At 38.3% G+C, this 23,070-nt stretch overlaps 1 protein-coding gene across 1 annotated transcript; it reads right to left on the bottom strand.

The window, feature by feature from the left end:
• Positions 1-8,397: 8,397 nt before the first annotated feature.
• LOC130460660 (uncharacterized) lies at positions 8,398-9,010 on the bottom strand. Its single transcript, XM_056828037.1, has 2 exons — positions 8,679-9,010; positions 8,398-8,589 (listed from the first exon to the last, which is right to left on the bottom strand). The coding sequence occupies exons 1-2, from the start codon at positions 8,995-8,997 to the stop codon at positions 8,573-8,575; spliced, it is 336 nt and encodes a 111-aa protein (XP_056684015.1). The 5' UTR covers positions 8,998-9,010; the 3' UTR covers positions 8,398-8,572.
• Between the last annotated feature and the right edge of the window lie 14,060 nt (positions 9,011-23,070).

The following is a 23,070-nucleotide window of genomic DNA, read 5'->3' as shown; positions in this document are numbered from 1 at the left end:
AGCAGCAACACCAATCTAGTTTCCTCTCCACTTTATATTTAATTAATGTCAACCAAAACATGAATAATTGACACCCACTATATACCCTCAAAGCACATGCACGTCAATGAGCAAAGCAAACACCATCAACAAAAACTAACCGATCACCCCTTTATTAGGTTCTAGATCATGTTTAATAATATAGGAAAAAATATATTAGAGAGTTAACAAATCCAGCCGGTGGGTTTTTAACTCATACCCACCAGCCGGAGAATTTTTGCGGAAGCGTAGGATCAATCCAAATTATGGATAGCTCCGATACCATGTTAAACTAAGGAGGATAATAATATTGATTGATGATATAACTTAAACGGCTTAATCATAACTGGTTACATCATTGGTTTATATAGGAAACTATAACATAACTCTATTAAGTTTAGGAATCTATTAGATTCCTAAACTAACACAACTATAGTTTCCTAAACATACTAGAACCCCTAGATATACCATAAGTCTTGCACTCCCCCGCCATAACTCTTACACTCCCCTGCAATCGTAATGGCAGTAACACGAACGGTACGATTGAAGTGTAAAATCATGACGACCGAAACCATCAATCTGATGTTGAGGAAAACAGGTACACTCATGTTCCTTTGTTGCGGTACACTCCGCAATAACATAACTCTAAAGGGAATATAATAATATCGATTGACAATATAACTTAAAGGCTTAATCATAACTAGTTACATCATTGGTTTATATAGGAAACCATAACATAACTCTATTAGGTTTAGGACTCTATTATATTCCTAAACTAACACAATTCTCTAGTTTCCTAAACATACTAGAACTCTAGATATACCATCACTCTAACAAATCAAGCTTGTCTTTGATGAGGATAAGCCATTAGTCATGTACCAAAATAGTCTGCCAATGGTACTCCCTACTGAAGATAACCAATGATTAATTGTTGTTATTGCCTCCTCCTCTTGAGTATTTAAGAAGAAAATCCACTTCCAAATCAACATGGTGATGATGGCCAAGGGCTCGAGCTAGCTGCTGCTGATTTGTTGAGTAGAACGAAAAAATTAAGTTGAGATGGTGTTGGGCAAAAAGAGAGATCGAGGGTGGAGATGACTAAAATATGTTTAAAAATAATGTTATTAATCAACAAGTGTTAGATGACTAAAATATCAGAAATTGTCATTTGCATGTACTTCCACACCGATTTTCGAAACGTCACCATGCTGGAAATTCGTTGGTAGTTTACGGAGAACTCTACAAATTGTGGTAACATATGGAGTATAAGATACTGATTGGTCTTTTTTTCCAGAATTTCTTTAATCATTCGTTCTTTGACCCTTTTATAATAATTCAATCCTAAAACAAGTTCACATGGTATGTAATTCATGTACTACATCTATTTAACTGGTCGTTGTATGCTCCTTTTACTTCTTCATACTAGTGCCTTCTGAAATATAAATAATTCATTATAAGTACACTTATCATATAAATCTAACTCATTGTAGATACGAAAGAGAAACAATTAAGGGGTTTAATGAAGATATAAAGGTTTATTTAGAAATAAAATAAGAGGGTTATCTGGATATTTATGAGGATATAATGGGGATAAATGTTGGACAAATAAGAAAAGATTTGAAAATAGACTAATAAAAAAACATTTCAATGTGGAATGAAGACTAACATTCAACAAAGAAGGAAGTATAAAGTAATTATGTTTCACAAAATGAGTAATTGTGATCACATCATGTAATAATAGTACTACATAACTACTCCTCTGTTACATCATACTTCCAAAATTCCGCAATAGATGCATCGTTTCTCTTTTGGACACTATACATTAACAAACTTTGCTAATTATTCTTTCACATTATGTAAAAACAAATATAGTCAAGTGAGATCTTGTTAAATTCGTAACAATGTGAGGATTTCAAATATCATTTTTTTTTAATTTTTACTTATATGCAATTAGAGATATTCAGAAGCATGTTGGGATACGTGAAAGAAGAAATGATGCAAGTATTGTGAAACGGAAGTAGTATTATTTTTGTTTTCTTAATCAGGATTGTTAATATATTTTTCCTGTTTCTATTTAGTCATATGCATTTTTCCATTTTACCCAACAAAAACTAAATGCATAAATCATCCTAATTTAACTTTTCCATAAATTAATTTGTGCCCAAAAAAAATAGAGAAATCCACTTTCCCTCCCAACCATCCCATATATAGACTGGGCAAATGGGTCAGTTGGATAAGATTCGACTTGGGTTCATTTTGATCGTGTCATTTCGGGTCACTTTTACTTTGGGTCGGGTGGGTCGGGTCCATTTCGATTTCGGATTTAATTCGGTACGTGTTTTGATGGTAAGATCAGGTCAAGTTTAGGTCAGGACGGGCCAATATTGGATCGGTTCATATCGGATCCGCTTTTTTAGGTTAGATCGGATTTTTTCAAGTTAGATCGAGTTTTTCAGGTTAGATTGTATTTTTCATGTTTCAAATTTTGATCAGGTTATTTAGCTTTAGATTTGGTCGTCATTCAATCAATTATTTTTAATAATATTTTCACATAACAATATTTCTTACAAAATAATTAAGGGATAACCGTACATGGTTCAGAGTTTGTTGGTCTATGGCACGAGAATCATAGTAAAGGATAAGGGTAAGTGTAGGGGTGTGTACGGTCCGGTCCGGACCGGAATTGGGCCAGAACCGGATCGAAACTGGACCGGATCGGACCGGACCAATAGATTCCGGTCCGGTCCCCGATCCTTGAAAATATACGATTCCGGTTTTTCGGTCCGGTCGGGTCAAAACCCGGAATTTGCCGGCTCAGACTGGTGACCCGGAAGAGCCCAACTTATAGCCCATGTACATTAATCTCCCCAACACAAAAAAAAAAAAAAATTATGTCATTGGTCTTTATCCCCTTTATATTAAGCTTATGATGTGATGTATAAGATACTTAAAGAGAAATGTAGGTTGTAAAAAGATAAAGTGTAAAAACAAATTGAGTTTACGATTGTAAATAGCAAAAATTAAAAAAACTGCGCGGTCCAAGCCAATCCAAAACCGGACCGGACCTGAATTTTCCGGTCCGGGTCCGGTCCATATTGGATTCTTTCCGGTCCGGTCCATTCCGGATTCTTTCCGGACCGGATTCTGGGTAAAAGTTCGGTCCACCTGTCCAACCGGTTCCGGTCTAGTCGGGTCCGGCCCGGTTTTGGACCTATGTGTTAGGTTATGATACATATGACAATTCATAAATCATGCGGAAACAACCATTAAGCCAGGAATACATATTATTTACACATAATCATTTAGCATAGTTTAGATGCATACTCTTTGTTGCGTGCCTTCCCTAGCTGCGCCCGAACCGAACAAGAACAAGTCTTTAGGACTCCAAGTGTCGTCCCTCCGTAGATAGTCCACAGCACGTCCGGATCCGCCTTAAGATTGACCAACTAGAATCGCCCCTAAGGTACTATAAATTTCCGGCAGTTTTGAGCAAGATGTGTGACTGAATTTTTCTCTCAAAAACTCACTTTGAATACTTGAATAACTCGTTATAAATTGTGAACCCAGGCCACATATTTATAGGGGTATGGAAAGAGAATTGGAATCCTATTAGGATACGAATTAATTAAATCAGAATTATAATAAAACTCTTATTTAATTAATTTATCAAATAGAATTAGGAATTTAATCATTAAACGAATTCTGCACGTTTTAGGTTTCGTATGCGAACACAAACACTTACGCGAGCATGACCCGCAAGCGTGCAGGCCATGCCCGCGCACAGCCCACACGGCCGCACGGCCCACGCGAGCTACAAGCCCACGCGAGCTGCAGAAATGCTCGCAGCCCACTGCTCGTAGCTGCGCGCGCTGCGCGCGCTGTGCGCGCTGCCACAGCCTGCTGGGCCTGGCCTTGCGCTGGGCCTGGCGTGGCCTTGGCTGTTCGTGTGGCGCGCTTGGCTTGTTGGGCGATGGCCTGGCTTCGTGCTGGGCCCTCGTCCGACAGGCCTCGTCCGATGCTTATTCGTACGATACGCTTCCGATTAAATTCCCGATTCCGGAATATATTTCCGATACGAACAATATTTAATATTTTCGATTCCGGAATTAATTTCCGTTTCGAACAAATATTTAATATTTCCGTTTCCGGAATTATTTTCCGATTCCGATAATATTTCCGATTCTGACAATATTTCCGTTTCCGGCAATATTTCCGATTCCGGCAATATTTCCATTTCCGATAATATTTCCCGATACGTACCATGTTTCCGTTTCCGGCAACATCTACGACTTGGATAATATTTATATTTCCGATACGATCCATATTTCCGTTTCCGGCAATATCATCGTTTCCGGAGTATTCATTTCTTGCCTGTGACGATCTCAGCTCCCACTGAAACCAAGATCCGTCGATTCCGAATATCCATAGATGGAGTATTTAATGCCATTAAATACTTGATCCGTTTACGTACTATTTGTGTGACCCTACGGGTTCAGTCAAGAGTAAGCTGTGGATTAATATCATTAATTCCACTTGAACTGAAGCGGCCTCTAGCTAGGCATTCAGCTCACTTGATCTCACTGAATTATTAACTTGTTAATTAATACTGAACCACATTTATTAGACTTATCATTGAATGCATACTTGGACCAAGGGCATTATTTCCTTCAGTCTCCCACTTGTCCTTAGGGACAAGTGTGCATTTCCTAATTCCTTTGTCGCTCGATGCTTGCTCTTGAACATAAGGTAAGAGTTGTCATCCTTATTATGTCCAGAGGTGTTCCTCGGTTTCAGAGTTCAACTGATCAAATAAACAGATAATCATAGCCTATGATTCATCCGAGCACGGCCATGCATTTCACAGTTTCTAGCTCTCCGAGTGGCCTTGTACAACTTTTAAGCATCTCATCCTGATTTATGGGAGGACAATCACAATCTTGTGATCTTGAGATTAGACTTCGTTTGATAGGTGATTACCTGAGCGTTGCCTTTATAGCCTCCTTTTACGGTGCGACGATTGGTCAACGTCAAAGCAACCAGTTCTCAAACAAGTAATCTCAAATCACTCAGGTATTGAGGATTTAGTGTCTAATAATTTTAATGAAATTTACTTATGACAGATTTTCATCTCTTACAGTAAAGTTTCATAGGTCTTGTCCGATACTAGTCTTCCCAAAGTAAGTATCTATGCAAATGATTATGACATTGCCATGTCCACATAGTTCAAGAAACAGAACTACTAGTCATCTTGCATTCTAATCGTCTAACGTTTTCTATGCGTCCAATTTTATAGAAAACTCCGACTAGGGACCATTTCCAACCTTTGACATTCAAGTTCACTTGATAGACATTTCTTAGTCACAGGACTGGTCCTGACAGTCTATCTTGAATATATCGTCAAATTGAAGGGACTTATCATTTAATAAACCACAAATTAAATGGAAAAATGAATTCTTTTCATTTATTGTGAAGGATTAACCAATAATGTTTTACAAAGATTTAAACTCTAAAACTTTAAAACATTAAACAGAGACATCAAAGCCATTCTCCAATATGCTTGATTCCCATAGCTGCAGTGTGCGAGTTGTGCTTCGCCTGCGGCAGAGGTTTAGTTAATGGATCTGATATGTTGTCATCAGTACCAATTTTGCTTATCTCAACTTCTTTTCTTTCAACGAACTCTCGTAGAAGGTGAAATCTACGAAGTACATGCTTGACTCTCTGGTGGTGTCTAAGCTCCTTTGCCTGTGCAATAGCTCCGTTATTATCACAATACAGGGCTATTGGTCCTTTAATGGAGGGGACTACACCGAGTTCACCTATGAACTTCCTTAGCCATATAGCTTCCTTTGCTGCTTCATGTGCAACAATGTACTCCGCTTCAGTTGTAGAATCCGCAATGGTGCTTTGCTTAGCACTTTTCCAGCTTACTGCTCCTCCGTTGAGGCAGAAGACAAACCCAGACTGTGATCTGAAATCATCTTTGTCGGTTTGGAAACTTGCGTCCGTATAGCCTTTAACAATTAATTCATCATTTCCACCATAGACCAGGAAGTCATCTTTGTGCCTTTTCAGGTACTTCAGAATGTTCTTGGCAGCAGTCCAATGCGCCTCTCCTGGGTCTGACTGGTATCTGCTCGTAGCACTGAGTGCGTACGCAACATCCGGGCGTGTACATATCATAGCATACATTATTGAACCAATCAATGATGCATATGGAATCCCATTCATTTGTCTACGCTCATCAAGTGTTTTTGGGCACTGAGTCTTGCTTAGAGTCATTCCATGAGACATGGGTAGGTAGCCTCGCTTGGAGTCCGCCATCTTGAACCTATCAAGCACCTTATTGATATAAGTGCTTTGACTAAGTCCAATCATCTTTTTAGATCTATCTCTGTAAATCTTGATGCCCAATATGTACTGTGCTTCTCCTAGATCTTTCATCGAAAAACATTTCCCAAGCCAAATCTTGACAGAGTTCAACATAGGAATGTCATTTCCGATAAGTAATATGTCGTCGACATATAATACTAGGAAAGCGATTTTGCTCCCACTGACCTTCTTGTATACACAAGATTCGTCCGCGTTTTTGATGAAACCAAAGTCACTGACTGCTTCATCAAAACGTATATTCCAGCTCCTGGATGCCTGCTTCAATCCGTAGATTGACTTCTTTAGCTTGCATACCTTTTTAGCATTCTTTGGATCCTCAAAACCTTCAGGCTGTGTCATAAACACAGTTTCTGTTAAAACGCCGTTTAAGAAAGCAGTTTTGACATCCATCTGCCATATTTCGTAATCGTAATATGCAGCGATTGCTAACATTATCCGAATAGACTTTAGCATTGCAACTAGTGAAAAGGTTTCATCGTAATCCACACCGTGGACTTGCCTGTAACCTTTTGCAACCAATCTAGCTTTGAAAACTTCAAGTTTCCCATCCTTGTCCTTTTTCAGTTTGAAAACCCATTTGCTTCCAATGGCTTGGTAGCCATCTGGCAAATCGACCAAATCCCATACTTGGTTTTCAGACATGGAGTCTAATTCAGATTGCATGGCTTCTTGCCACTGCTTGGAGCTAGGGCTCATCATAGCTTGTTTGTAAGTCGCAGGTTCATCACTTTCAAGTAATAGAACGTCATAGCTCTCGTTCGTCAAAATACCTAAGTACCTTTCTGGTTGAGATCTATATCTTTGCGATCTACGCGGGGTAACATTTCTAGATTGACCATGATTCTCACCAGATTCTTCTAAAGATCTCTGAGCTTCATCCTGAATGTCATCTTGAGCATTCTCTAGAGTTTGTTGTTCGACTCGAATTTCTTCGAGGTCTACTTTTCTCCCACTTGTCATTTTGGAAATGTGATCTTTCTCCAAAAAGACACCATCTCGAGCAACAAACACCTTGTTCTCAGATGTATTGTAGAAGTAATACCCCTTTGTTTCCTTTGGATAGCCCACAAGGACACATTTGTCAGATTTTGGATGAAGTTTGTCTGAAATTAATCGTTTGACGTATTCTTCACATCCCCAAATCTTAAGAAAAGACACATTTGGAGGCTTTCCAAACCATAATTCGTATGGAGTCTTTTCGACAGCTTTAGACGGAGCTCTATTTATAGTGAGTGCAGCTGTATTTAGTGCATGTCCCCAAAATTCTAATGGAAGTTCGGCCTGACCCATCATTGACCTGACCATGTCTAGCAAGGTTATGTTCCTCCGTTCCGACACACCGTTCCATTGTGGTGTTCCAGGAGGAGTCAATTCTGATAGAATTCCACATTCTTTCAGATGGTCATCAAATTCATAGCTCAGATATTCACCGCCTCTATCAGACCGCAGTGCCTTAATCTTCTTGCCTAATTGATTCTCTACTTCACTCTGAAATTCCTTGAATTTGTCAAAGGATTCAGACTTATGCTTCATTAGGTAGACATAACCATATCTACTGAAGTCATCAGTGAAAGTGATAAAGTAGCTAAAACCACCTCTAGCATTTGTACTCATTGGTCCACATACATCTGTATGGATTAAACCCAATAGTTCATTTGCTCTTTCTCCAACTTTAGAGAAAGGTTGCTTTGTCATTTTGCCAAGTAAACATGATTCGCATTTACCATAATCCTCTAAGTCAAATGGTTCTAGAATTCCTTCCTTTTGAAGTCTTTCTAAGCGTTTCAAGTTTATATGGCCTAATCGACAATGCCACAGATAGGTGAGATCTGAATCATCCTTTTTGGCCTTTTTGGTATTTATGTTATATACTTGTTTGTCGTGATCTAATAAATAAAGTCCATTGACTAATCTAGCAGATCCATAAAACATCTCTTTAAAATAAAACGAACAACTATTGTCTTTTATTAAAAAGGAAAATCCCTTAGCATCTAAGCAAGAAACTGAAATGATGTTTTTAGTAAGACTTGGAACATGGAAACATTCTTCCAGTTCCAAAACTAGCCCGGAGGGCAACGACAAAAAGTAAGTTCCTACAGCTAATGCAGCAATCCGTGCTCCATTTCCCACTCGTAGGTCGACTTCACCCTTGCTTAACTTTCTATTTCTTCTTAGTCCCTGTGGATTGGAACATAAGTGTGAGCCACAACCTGTATCTAATACCCAAGAAGTTGAATTAGCAAGTATACAGTCTATAACGAAAATACCTGAAGATGGAACGACTGTTCCGTTCTTCTGATCTTCCTTTAGCTTCAAGCAATCTCTCTTCCAATGCCCCTTCTTCTTGCAGTAGAAGCATTCGGATTCAGAAGTGGGTTGACTGACCTTCCTCTTTACAGATTTGGCGCCAGTTTGCTTAGTTGGGCTGGCCTTGTTGCCACCTTTCTTAGCATTCCTCTTCTTTCCAGATTTCTTGAACTTGCCCCCACGCACCATAAGCACATCCTGCTTATCACTTTTGAGCGTCTTTTCAGCGGTCTTCAGCATACCGTGAAGCTCAGTGAGCGTTTTGTCCAGAATATTCATACTGTAGTTCAGTTTGAACTGATCATACCCGCTATGAAGAGAATGGAGGATGGTGTCTATAGCCATTTCCTGAGAAAATTTCTGATCCAGCCGACTCATATTCTCAATGAGTCCAATCATTTTGAGAACATGTGGACTTACGGGCTCGCCTTTCTTAAGCTTGGTCTCAAGAATTTGCCTATGAGTCTCGAATCTTTCGACTCGAGCCAGATCTTGGAACATGTTCTTCAACTCACTGATGATTGTGAAAGCATCTGAGTTGATGAACGTTTTCTGCAGATCCGCACTCATGGTGGAGAGCATTAGACATTTCACATCCTTGTTGGCATCAATCCAACGATTGAGGGCTGCCTGAGTGACCCCGTCGCCTGCGGCTTCGGGCATCGCCTCATCTAGGACATACTCCTTTTCTTCCTGCATAAGAACTATTTGCAAGTTCCTTTGCCAGTCAAGGAAGTTTTTCCCGTTCAACTTCTCCTTTTCGAGAATTGATCGAATGTTGAATGAATTGTTGTTTGCCATATTAAAAACTACAATTGAAAAGAATAAACAAATAAATAACCATTCACAGTTTCTCTTAATAAACTTAAATTCTAGCATACATGCATAATTCAATGTTTATTAAGCATTTTATTCAAGTTATGTGTTCCGGCAGGTGTGAATAAAATGATTCCAAGATCCTAAAATCATTGAAGAACTAAGCACAGTTTGTCGACTTAATCCTAAAACATCTTAGGTAAGCTAAAGCCTTTTGCTAATAGTCTAGAAACTATTCTTGGTTGATAGGTACGTCTAAGAACTTATTAGGTAAACCTATCGATTTTGCCACGACATAAAAGGACTCCTTACTTATATCGTTGAGTTTCACCAAAACTAACATGTACTCACAATTATTTGTGTACCTTGCCCCTTTAGGACCAATAAGTAACACCTCGCTGAGCGAAAACTATTACTAGATTGATGTAAAGGATATCCAAGCAAGTGTATATTTTGGCATGGCACCTTTTAACTCAATTTTTAAGTTTGGAACTTAAGGCTCTTACTATGTTGGTTAGATTTTAAGTGAACTAAAATCCTTAATCATGCAACATAATCAAGCCACAATCTTATGCATAATTAAGACATATTTAAAGCAATTAATAACTTAAAGCATGCATAAGATAAATGTGATCTAGTATGGCCCGACTTCATCTTGAAGCTTTGACTTCAAAGTCCGTCTGAAAATCTCCGTGGGAGGCACCATTTTCTTCAAATAGGATAAGCTATAATTAAAACTAATTACAACTATTTGATGGTACGCAGACCATATTTGAATTGAAAAACAACTTTGGTACTTTAGACCAATTACATTCAAATTAATGGTACGCAGACCATATTTTCTATCCTATTTGGGTCATACTAGTCACTTCATAACCTGCAAAACAGTACATATACAATATATACCATTCACCCATTCATTATCATGAATGGCCCACATAGCTGGTTAGTAAAACACATTATGCATCACGTAAACATTTGCAGCAATTAATCAAGGGCACCAATAATCTACCAATTATTCAGTCCTTATTAATTCTAATCAAGTTGTTTTAACCTTAAGGATTCGTAGACCTAATCAAGAGTTTATGACTAAAAAGCGCTCCCACTTAAACCAATAAATTCATATGCTTTACTAATTTTAAACATAAAAATGTATTTCAAGTCTAACCGGAAACATACAAATTTAATTAAAATTTAAAGCTCATATAAATTTATAATTGAATCCAAAAAGTTTAATTTAATTTCAGTCGTATTTAAATTAATTCATGATTTTAATTTTAGTAAAATAATTAGAATAAATAAAATTTATTATAATTACAATATTCAAAATTAAAATCCAAGAAAATAATTTAAATTATTAATTTTAAAATTAATTAAAATTACGTAAACTGAAAATTTCAAATTAAACATTCAAAACGATCTAATCGTAATGCAAACACCCTACGCATCGCACGCCCATGGGCCACACGCACACAGCCATTGCTGGCCATGTGCGCGCAGCCCATGCGCTCGTCGCATAGCTGCTGCATCTACCCATCGCAAGCCATCGCACAAGTTGGTGCTCGCTGCGCGCGCTCCAGCGCTCGATGCACGCGAGCCATCGCTCGTTGTGCGCGCTCGCTAGCGCTTGCTGCGCGCGCTCCAGCGCTCGATGCACGCGAGCCATCGCTCGCTGTGCGCGAGCCATCGCTCGCTGTGCGCGAGCCATCGCTCGCTGTGCGCGAGCAATTGTTCGCTGCGCGCGATCGACGTTGGGCGCAGCGCTCGTGGCACGTGAGCTTGCGCTCGCTGCGCGCGAGGCTGCGCGCGCTTGCGCGAGGCAGTGCGCGTTGTGGCGCAGCTCGCTTGCTGCCCACACGCGACTGCCGTGCCTTGCCTTCGCCCATGCCCATTCGTCCATAGCTCGTGGCCCACGACACAAGGCAGGGCTGCTGCCTTGTGCTCGTGCACCATGCCCTTGCTCATTGCATTCGTGCCGCACGGGCGACGAGCTCCCTTGCTCGTCGTCGCATGCCCGCACTATACAACACCCCTTAAGGGTAACACGAAGCGTCCATTGCTTTGTGCGTGCAAGTTATATGAACGAATCGCATAAAAATTTAAAATTTATATTTAAAATTAATGACAAATTAATAAATTTATATTAATTTCATAATTTTAGGGCGAAAAAATCGAAAATTTATTATTCAATTGATTTTCGATTATCATGGATTCAAGCCTAGGTCATAAAAATTTAAAATTTATCATAAATTTACAATTTTTATGGTGGTTTTTAATCATAGGTTTCTAATTAAATTATAATTAATTATGAAAATCAAATTAATTCTAAATTATTCTAATTTTCAACTAATTAATCATAATTACAAATTGGATTGCATAATTAACAAGGCTAGGCATTCAAACTTGTTAAACATATACAGTAGGTCAATCAAAAATTCAAGATTTATCAACAAGAATCGCAAATATTTAATTTAACATCTTAAATTTACGAAATTTTGCATTCGAAAAACTAAAACCTTCGAAAAGTCATAGTTAGGCTTCGAATTTGAGAATTCTGGGTTCGGCAGAAAAATTTTTTTTTTGTCAAAATTTTAGAATGCCTTTTACATGCGGAATTGACACAAAAATCACTCGATTTGGATGAGTAACGAAGAAACTGCCGAAAAACTGCGTACGTATAATTAAATAAACGCAATTTGCAATTAATTAACAATTACGAAAATTAATCACCCCTTTTAATTCTTGCAAATTTGTAATATTTAACCATGTTCATGCAATTTAGATTATGAAAATAATAAGAGGCTCGTGATACCACTGTTAGGTTATGATACATATGACAATTCATAAATCATGCGGAAACAACCATTAAGCCAGGAATACATATTATTTACACATAATCATTTAGCATAGTTTAGATGCATACTCTTTGTTGCGTGCCTTCCCTAGCTGCGCCCGAACCGAACAAGAACAAGTCTTTAGGACTCCAAGTGTCGTCCCTCCGTAGATAGTCCACAACACGTCCGGATCCGCCTTAAGATTGACCAACTAGAATCGCCCCTAAGGTACTATAAATTTTCGGCACTTTGGAGCAAGATGTGTGACTGAATTTTTCTCTCAAAAACTCACTTTGAATACTTGAATAACTCGTTATAAATTGTGAACCCAGGCCACATATTTATAGGGGTATGGAAAGAGAATTGGAATCCTATTAGGATACGAATTAATTAAATCAGAATTATAATAAAACTCTTATTTAATTAATTTATCAAATAGAATTAGGAATTTAATCATTAAACGAATTCTGCACGTTTTAGGTTTCGTATGCGAACACAAACACTTACGCGAGCATGACCCGCAAGCGTGCAGGCCATACCCGCGCATAGCCCACACGGCCGCACGGCCCACGCGAGCTACAAGCCCACGCGAGCTGCAGCAATGCTCGCAGCCCACTGCTCGTAGCTGCGCGCGCTGCGCGCGTTGTGCGCGCTGCCACGGCCTGGCCTTGCGCTGGGCCTGGCGTGGCCTTGGCTGTTCGTGTGGCGCGCTTGGCTTGCTGGGCGATGGCCTGGCTTCGTGCTGGGCCCTCGTCCGGCAGGCCTCGTCCGATGCTTATTCGTACGATATGCTTCCGATTAAATTCCCGATTCCGGAATATATTTCCGATACGAACAATATTTAATATTTTCGATTCCGGAATTAATTTCCGTTTCGAACAAATATTTAATATTTCCGTTTCCGGAATTATTTTCCGATTCCGATAATATTTCCGATTCTGACAATATTTCCGTTTCCGGCAATATTTCCGATTCCGGCAATATTTCCATTTCCGATAATATTTCCCGATACGTACCATGTTTCCATTTCCGGCAACATCTACGACTTGGATAATATTTATATTTCCGATACGATCCATATTTCCGTTTCCGGCAATATCATCGTTTCCGGAGTATTCATTTCTTGCCTATGACGATCTCAGCTCCCACTGAAACCAAGATCCGTCGATTCCGAATATCCATAGATGGAGTATTTAATGCCATTAAATACTTGATCCGTTTACGTACTATTTGTGTGACCTTACGGGTTCAGTCAAGAGTATGCTATGGATTAATATCATTAATTCCACTTGAACTGAAGCGGCCTCTAGCTAGGCATTCAGCTCACTTGATCTCACTGAATTATTAACTTGTTAATTAATACTGAACCGCATTTATTAGACTTATCATTGAATGCATACTTGGACCAAGGGCATTATTTCCTTCACTATGCGCGCACACCCCTAGGTAAGTGGGTAACACTTTCATATTGTTACAAGTGATAATTAGATGACTCTACTCTTACTTCTAGTAATATATGATCGAGAAGATGAGACATGGACAAATATAATAATATATTATAGTAATTAATGCAGAGTAAAAAAAAATCATGATTTAGTAAAGTAACTAGTATTTGAGACAAAAAGCTCGGATTAATTCATAGACAATATGTGGTTTATATGTAAATGAAACTTATGGTAGAAATAATAATAATAATAATAATAATAATAATAATAATAATAATAATAATAATAATAATAATAATAATAATAATAATAATAATAATAATAATAATAATAATAATAATAATAATAATAATAATAATAATAATAATAATAATAATGAACGTGTCAGGCTTCGTTCCGGGTCGGGTTGTGGCGGTTGCAGCGCAACGGAAGCAGGATAAGTATGCGGCGCGTTGTAGGGCTTTGGGTTACGGTTTCTTTCCTTTTTCCTTCTCTTCTTTTGGGGAATTAGAGAAAGGGGCTGTTTCTTTGCTGAAGCGGGTCCAGACGTACTCCAGGGCTCAGGACATTGGGGCGCGGGCAGCTGCCCACATTTTCAGCAGGATCGGGTTCGCCATAGCTAGAGGAGTGGGGGCCCAGATTGTATCTCGGCTCCCCTCCAACTTCTTGTAGTTCACTTGTTCTTTGTAGCTTGTTAAGCTTGTAACGTTTTGGTGTTTTCCTATAATAATAATAATAATAATAATAATAATAATAATAATAATAATAATAATAATAATAATAATAATAATAATAATAATAATAATAATAATACATCCGCCTACTCCTTATCTTCACGTCTTGTTGCCCTATGGAAATCACAGCAGGGGGATCACTCCTCAGCTTGGTTGCGGGCAGTCCCCATCTCGGGTTTAGGCCAGACTATGAACGGTAAGACTTATCGTTCGGTTCTTTGCTATCGGTTGGGTATTCCGTTGTTCTCTGATTCGGCGCCGTGTTCTGCTTGCTCTCGGGTTTTCGATGGGGACATTTATGGGGATCATGTCGTGTCTTGTGCTGGGATTGTGGGTATCAAACATCGGCATAATGTTGTGCGTGATACCCTTTTGGATATTTGCTATCGGTCGGGGATTTCTGCTCGCAAGGAGGTTGACGTTGGGCTGACTAGTGAGGGTGATGGAGCTCTTCGTCCTGTAGATATATTGCTTTATTCATGGGATGGCGGTCTAGATGTGTGTGTTGACTTGACTGGGTCTTCCCCTATGACGCAGTCTGGGTTGTCAGGCTTCGTTCTGGGTCGGGTTGTGGCGGTTGCAGCGCAGCGGAAGCAGGATAAGTATGCGGCACGTTGTAGGGCTTTGGGTTACGATTTCTTTCCTTTTTCCTTCTCTTCTTTTGGGGAATTAGAGAAAGAGGTTGTTTCTTTGCTGAAGCGGGTCCAGACGTACTCCAGGGCTCAGGATATTGGGGCACGGGCAGCTGCCCACATTTTCAGCAGGATCGGGTTCGCCATAGCTAGAGGAGTGGGGGCCCAGATTGTATCTCGGCTCACCTCCAACTTCTTGTAGTTCACTTGATCTTTGTAGCTTGTTAAGCTTGTAACGTTTTGGTGTTTTCCCATAATAATAATAATAATAATAATAATAATAATAATAATAATAATAATAATAATAATAATAATAATAATAATAATAATAATAATAATAATAATAATAATAATAATAATAATAATAATAATAATAATAATAATAATAATAATAATAATAATAATAATCATCGTAATAATAATAGTAATAAAAATTAAAATTAAAATATTATTAAAATATAAAATAATCTCGTCTTATTTTTAACTATTGATAAATTTGAGTTGTTCTTTTATTCTGATTTGGTTCGGGTCATTGGTTTGGATCGATTTCGGATTGATTCAAATTTTACAGTTATTTTTTGTTCAGGTTACTTCTAGTTTGAGTGAAGATCGATTCGGGTTACTTCGGTTCGGGTCGATTCAGGTATCGGGTCATTTCGAGTTAAATCAGTTCTGGTAGACAGTACTTTTTACCGACTGCTTTTCAGTCGGATTTTAGCCAAACACCGACCATGGTAACACCGTCGGTAAATGACTTACCGACCAAATTCAGCCTCTTACCGACTGTTTTTTTACGGTCAAAATTTTGTCGTCTTGTTGTAGTGGTTGTTTCGCTTCAAACCAATTTGGGTTTCGGGTTATTTTCTGAAGGAATGTGTCCTTCAATCAAGTATGCGTTAAACGTATTTATATGAAGTCTAGTAAGAGAGGTTCACAATTATAGAAATAATTACTTCAGTGAGATCAAGCGATCGGAATGCCTAGCTTGAGGCCGCTTTCGTTCAAGTAGAACATATCTCTGATTTATCTACAACTTACTCTTAACTGGACATAGAGTTACACGTATGATATGTTAACCGCATTAAATATTTAGGCAAATATATATATTTAGTAAATATTTTAAGGAAAGTTAAATTTCGAAAATGACGGATGTTGGTCAGTGGGAGAAAACAATCGTCTAAGGCAATAAACGATATTATTTTAGTGGACCGAATAGTCGCACGAAAATTAATTAATCGCAATCAACATACCAATCGTCAAGCAAGGGCCAAGCCACATGCCGCTAACATGAGCCATACCGCCATAGGTCGTATGCATAGAAGCTCATTGCCTAGCCAATCGTAAGCCCATTGCGTCAAATAGATGCAGACTGGCTAGCAAGCATCAACGACATCAAGCAAAAGCTCGTGTGCGCGTAAAAACCACAAGCCAACGTTGGGTTGGCCTCCAAGGCCCATGAGCGATGAGCAACGACAGTGCCAGGAGGAGTGTGTAATACCGCATATTTTTAGGCATTTTATGCATTTTTTATATATATTAAATTATTTTGGAGGGAAAAATATTCAAATATTTTGGAGGGAAAATATTCAAATGTCTTAGAGGGAATATTATTTTCAAAACTAAATTTAAATTATTATTTTCTGATTTTTATTAATTCCTAATTCTATTAGGAATCAATTTCAGAGAAAAGGAGTTCTAATCATCTTAAAATTATTTTATAAATCCGAAAATTATGTTTAGTATTTTATAAAATCCGTTTTATATAATAGGATATTTATGATAATATATTTCGGATTTATTTTGGAAAAATAAGATAATTCTATTTAAAATTGGATTTTAAGAGTTTTACCAATTCAAAATTCCCTAAAAATCCGAATTCTTTGAGATAAATTCTGAAATTTTCAGGATAAATCTTAAATAATTATAAAAGACTCTGTGTAAAATTTCGTGATTTCATCTTTCGTATTTCTATTTAAAATCAATTTTACTCTAAACCGAAAACCACCACAATTATGACTAGATTCAGAATCCTACCCTAACTTAAACACCAACTCCGAATATACTTATTAGGGTTCAATTCTGACCCTAACTCTAATCCTAAAACTATAAATACCCCTCCCTCATTCATTATTATTCACAAATTAAGTTGAGAGTTTTCCCAAGCCCGCTCTTAAACTTATTCTCCCTCTTTGGCTCTAAACCTTCTTACCTAAAACCCTTATACCACCACCACGACACCTCCGTCGTGCACTCCTTGCCGTTAACGTCTACACCTTGGTGTCGTGACTTTCACACCCCAATTAATTTTAAAGCCTTCTCTTTTTACGGTCAGTTTTTACTATTTAAAATCTTCTAAATTAATGGCGTAATTTTTAAAATTTTGTTTTTAAAACCATAATTCGAAATTTTAATTTATAATACTGTTATTATGCATGCATAACTCATGAATTAAATTTAAGGGCATTAGATTTATTTTTATTAATTTAATTGTTCAATCAGGAATTAATTAGTGTTTTATTTATTAATTGTTAGGAACTCGTGAGTGATCCGTAGCAGGATCAAATTTACCTTTGTGTGAGGTATTATTTAATCAAGGTACGTGTATGTGGCTAGATTATTATATGAATGAAATCTATGTATGGTTTGATTATTACCTTCAAATTATTAATTGTTTTCAAATTGAAAATTGTGAATTAGTGATTTTGAATTGTTTCTTGATTTGTGAAAATTGTTTGAGGATTTTTGAAAGGTTAAATATTTTTCTTAATATGATGATGGATTTGTTCAAATGGTGTTTGAAATAGTTTGTTTGTCTTCGATGAGTTATAAATCTTTATTTCAAAATACGTGGTTTTCTTTAAAAATAAATTTAATTAAATAAAAGGAGGATTGTTGGTTTATCATATGGTTGGGACTGGATGGTCTTTCATGACATTATTGTACTTTTATAAAGTCTCAAGGCGGAATGGATTTCATGGAACTTTTATGTTCATACGCATTACTTGTTGTGTAAGTCGAGGGTCACTTGTTGACTATTATTTGGTTAGTACCCTAATGTATAGATTTGTGATGGAATACTAGCTTGGGGGTGTGCACATTTAGGAAAGAAGGGGAGATAAGAAGAGGTGTTTGATTTTCATATTCTAATTAGAATCTATTTTTGGAAAGTTTCTACTTTGGAATATTGTTATATTTGGAAAGTTTATATATTGGGAATATCTCTTTTCGTGGAATGTTTCTACTTTTGGAAAGTTTCTATTTTGGAAATCTTAATTCTTGAAATGTCTATACTTTTGACAAGGTACTATTTATGGAAAGTTACTATTTATGGAAAGTTTCTATTTATGGAAAGTTTCTAATTTTGGAAAATGAATCTTCTATGATTTCAATTAAGAAAGTTTGAATTAAATGGTTTGTGAAAGTATGTTTAAGTATATATAAATGTTTTACATATCTTGCATATATTCGTACTTAGCTTTTGTTAACCCGTATTTTCTATTTGTTTTGGCTGGGCCCTGTACACCTTTTGGTGAGCAGTTTTGAGGAACTTGATGTGATGATGTTGTTAGGTTTTGATACATATGACAATTCATAAATCATGCGGAAACAACCATTAAGCCAGGAATACATATTATTTACACATAATAATTTAGCATAGTTTAGATGCATACTCTTTGTTGCGTGCCTTCCCTAGCTGCGCCCGAACCGAACAAGAACAAGTCTTTAGGACTCCAAGTGTCGTCCCTCCGTAGATAGTCCACAGCACGTCCGGATCCGCCTTAAGATTGACCAACTAGAATCGCCCCTAAGGTACTATAAAATTTCGGCACTTTTGAGCAAGATGTGTGACTGAATTTTTCTCTCAAAAACTCACTTTGAATACTTGAATAACTCGTTATAAATTGTGAACCCAGGCCACATATTTATAGGGGTGTGGAAAGAGAATTGGAATCCTATTAGGATACGAATTAATTAAATTAGAATTATAATAAAACTCTTATTTAATTAATTTATCAAATAGAATTAGGAATTTAATCATTAAACGAATTCTGCACGTTTTAGGTTTCGTATGCGAACACAAACACTTACGCGAGCATGACCCGCAAGCGTGCAGGCCATGCCCGCGCACAGCCCACACGGCCGCACGGCCCACGCGAGCTACAAGCCCACGCGAGCTGCAGCAATGCTCGCAGCCCACTGCTCGTAGCTGCGCGCGCTGCGCGCGCTGTGCGCGCTGCCACGGCCTGCTGGGCCTGGCCTTGCGCTGGGCCTGGCGTGGCCTTGGCTGTTCGTGTGGCGCGCTTGGCTTGCTGGGCGATGGCCTGGCTTCGTGCTGGGCCCTCGTCCGGCAGGCCTCGTCCGATGCTTATTCGTACGATACGCTTCCGATTAAATTCCCGATTCCGGAATATATTTCCGATACGAACAATATTTAATATTTTCGATTCCGATAATATTTCCGATTCAGACAATATTTCCGTTTCCGGCAATATTTCCGATTCCGGCAATATTTCCATTTCCGATAATATTTCCCGATACGTACCATGTTTCCGTTTCCGGCAACATCTACGACTTGGATAATATTTATATTTCCGATACGATCCATATTTCCGTTTCCGGCAATATCATCGTTTCCGGAGTATTCATTTCTTGCCTGTGACGATCTCAGCTCCCACTGAAACCAAGATCCGTCGATTCCGAATATCCATAGTTGGAGTATTTAATGCCATTAAATACTTGATCCGTTTACGTACTATTTGTGTGACCCTACGGGTTCAGTCAAGAGTAAGCTGTGGATTAATATCATTAATTCCACTTGAACTGAAGCGGCCTCTAGCTAGGCATTCAGCTCACTTGATCTCACTGAATTATTAACTTGTTAATTAATACTGAACCGCATTTATTAGACTTAACATAGAATGCATACTTGGACCAAGGGCATTATTTCCTTCAGTCTCCCACTTGTCCTTAGGGACAAGTGTGCATTTCCTAATTCCTTTGTCGCTCGATGCTTGCTCTTGAACATAAGGTAAGAGTTGTCATCCTTATTATGTCCAGAGGTGTTCCTCGGTTTCAGAGTTCAACTGATCAAATAAACAGATAATCATAGCCTATGATTCATCCGAGCACGGCCATGCATTTCACAGTTTCTAGCTCTCCGAGTGGCCTTGTACAACTTTTAAGCATCTCATCCCGATTTATGGGAGGACAATCCCAATCTTGTGATCTTGAGATTAGACTTCGTTTGATAGGTGATTACCTGAGCGTTGCCTTTATAGCCTCCTTTTACGGTGCGACGGTTGGTCAACGTCAAAGCAACCAGTTCTCAAACAAGTAATCTCAAATCACTCAGGTATTGAGGATTTAGTGTCTAATAATTTTAATGAAATTTACTTATGACAGATTTTCATCTCTTACAGTAAAGTTTCATAGGTCTTGTCCGATACTAGTGTTCCCAAAGTAAGTATCTATGCAAATGATTATGACATTGCCATGTCCACATAGTTCAAGAAACAGAACTACTAGTCATCTTGCATTCTAATCGTCTAACGTTTTCTATGCGTCCAATTTTATAGAAAACTCCGACTAGGGACCATTTTCAACCTTTGACATTCAAGTTCACTTGATAGACATTTCTTAGTCACAGGACTGGTCCTGACAGTCTATCTTGAATATATCGTCAAATTGAAGGGACTCATCATTTAATAAACCACAAATTAAATGGAAAAATGAATTCTTTTCATTTATTGTGAATGATTAACCAATAATGTTTTACAAAGATTTAAACTCTAAAACTTTAAAACATTAAACAGAGACATCAAAGCCATTCTCCAATATGCTTGATTCCCATAGCTGCAGTGTGCGAGTTGTGCTTCGCCTGCGGCAGAGGTTTAGTTAATGGATCTGATATGTTGTCATCAGTACCAATTTTGCTTATCTCGACTTCTTTTCTTTCAACGAACTCTCGTAGAAGGTGAAATCTACGAAGTACATGCTTGACTCTCTGGTGGTGTCTAGGCTCCTTTGCCTGTGCAATAGCTCCGTTATTATCACAATACAGGGCTATTGGTCCTTTAATGGAGGGGACTACACCGAGTTCACCTATGAACTTCCTTAGCCATATAGCTTCCTTTGCTGCTTCATGTGCAGCAATGTACTCCGCTTCAGTTGTAGAATCCGCAATGGTGCTTTGCTTAGCACTTTTCCAGCTTACTGCTCCTCCGTTGAGGCAGAAGACAAACCCAGACTGTGATCTGAAATCATCTTTGTCGGTTTGGAAACTTGCGTCCGTATAGCCTTTAACAATTAATTCATCATCTCCACCATAGACCAGGAAGTCATCTTTGTGCCTTTTCAGGTACTTCAGAATGTTCTTGGCAGCAGTCCAATGCGCCTCTCCTGGGTCTGACTGGTATCTGCTCGTAGCACTGAGTGCGTACGCAACATCCGGGCGTGTACATATCATAGCATACATTATTGAACCAATCAATGATGCATATGGAATCCCATTCATTCGTCTACGCTCATCAAGTGTTTTTGGGCACTGAGTCTTGCTTAGAGTCATTCCATGAGACATGGGTAGGTAGCCTCGCTTGGAGTCCGCCATCTTGAACCTATCAAGCACCTTATTGATATAAGTGCTTTGACTAAGTCCAATCATCTTTTTAGATCTATCTCTGTAAATCTTGATGCCCAATATGTACTGTGCTTCTCCTAGATCTTTCATCGAAAAACATTTCCCAAGCCAAATCTTGACAGAGTTCAACATAGGAATGTCATTTCCGATAAGTAATATGTCGTCGGCATATAATACTAGGAAAGCAATTTTGCTCCCACTGACCTTCTTGTATACACAAGATTCGTCCGCGTTTTTGATGAAACCAAAGTCACTGACTGCTTCATCAAAACGTATATTCCAGCTCCTGGATGCCTGCTTCAATCCGTAGATTGACTTCTTTAGCTTGCATACCTTTTTAGCATTCTTTGGATCCTCAAAACCTTCAGGCTGTGTCATAAACACAGTTTCTGTTAAAACGCCGTTTAAGAAAGCAGTTTTGACATCCATCTGCCATATTTCGTAATCGTAATATGCAGCGATTGCTAACATTATCCGAATAGACTTTAGCATTGCAACTGGTGAAAAGGTTTCATCGTAATCCACACCGTGGACTTGCCTGTAACCTTTTGCAACCAATCTAGCTTTGAAAACTTCAAGTTTCCCATCCTTATCCTTTTTCAGTTTGAAAACCCATTTGCTTCCAATGGCTTGGTAGCCATCTGGCAAATCGACCAAATCCCATACTTGGTTTTCAGACATGGAGTCTAATTCAGATTGCATGGCTTCTTGCCACTGCTTGGAGCTAGGGCTCGTCATAGCTTGTTTGTAAGTCGCAGGTTCATCACTTTCAAGTAATAGAACGTCATAGCTCTCGTTCGTCAAAATACCTAAGTACCTTTCCGGTTGAGATCTATATCTTTGCGATCTACGCGGGGTAACATTTCTAGATTGACCATGATTCTCACCAGATTCTTCTAAAGATCTATGAGCTTCATCCTGAATGTCATCTTGAGCATTCTCTAGAGTTTGTTGTTCGACTCGAATTTCTTCGAGGTCTACTTTTCTCCCACTTGTCATTTTGGAAATGTGATCTTTCTCCAAAAAGACACCATCTCGAGCAACAAACACCTTGTTCTCAGATGTATTGTAGAAGTAATACCCCTTTGTTTCCTTTGGATAGCCCACAAGGATACATTTGTCAGATTTTGGATGAAGTTTGTCTGAAATTAATCGTTTGACGTATACTTCACATCCCCAAATCTTAAGAAAAGACACATTTGGAGGCTTTCCAAACCATAATTCGTATGGAGTCTTTTCGACAGCTTTAGACGG

This window comes from Spinacia oleracea, chromosome 5 (genome assembly GCF_020520425.1).
Source record: "Spinacia oleracea cultivar Varoflay chromosome 5, BTI_SOV_V1, whole genome shotgun sequence".
In the NCBI taxonomy this organism is placed as follows: Eukaryota; Viridiplantae; Streptophyta; class Magnoliopsida; order Caryophyllales; family Amaranthaceae; genus Spinacia; species Spinacia oleracea.
The sequence above is the reverse complement of the archived record's forward strand: the minus strand, read 5'-3'. Positions and strand labels throughout refer to the sequence as shown.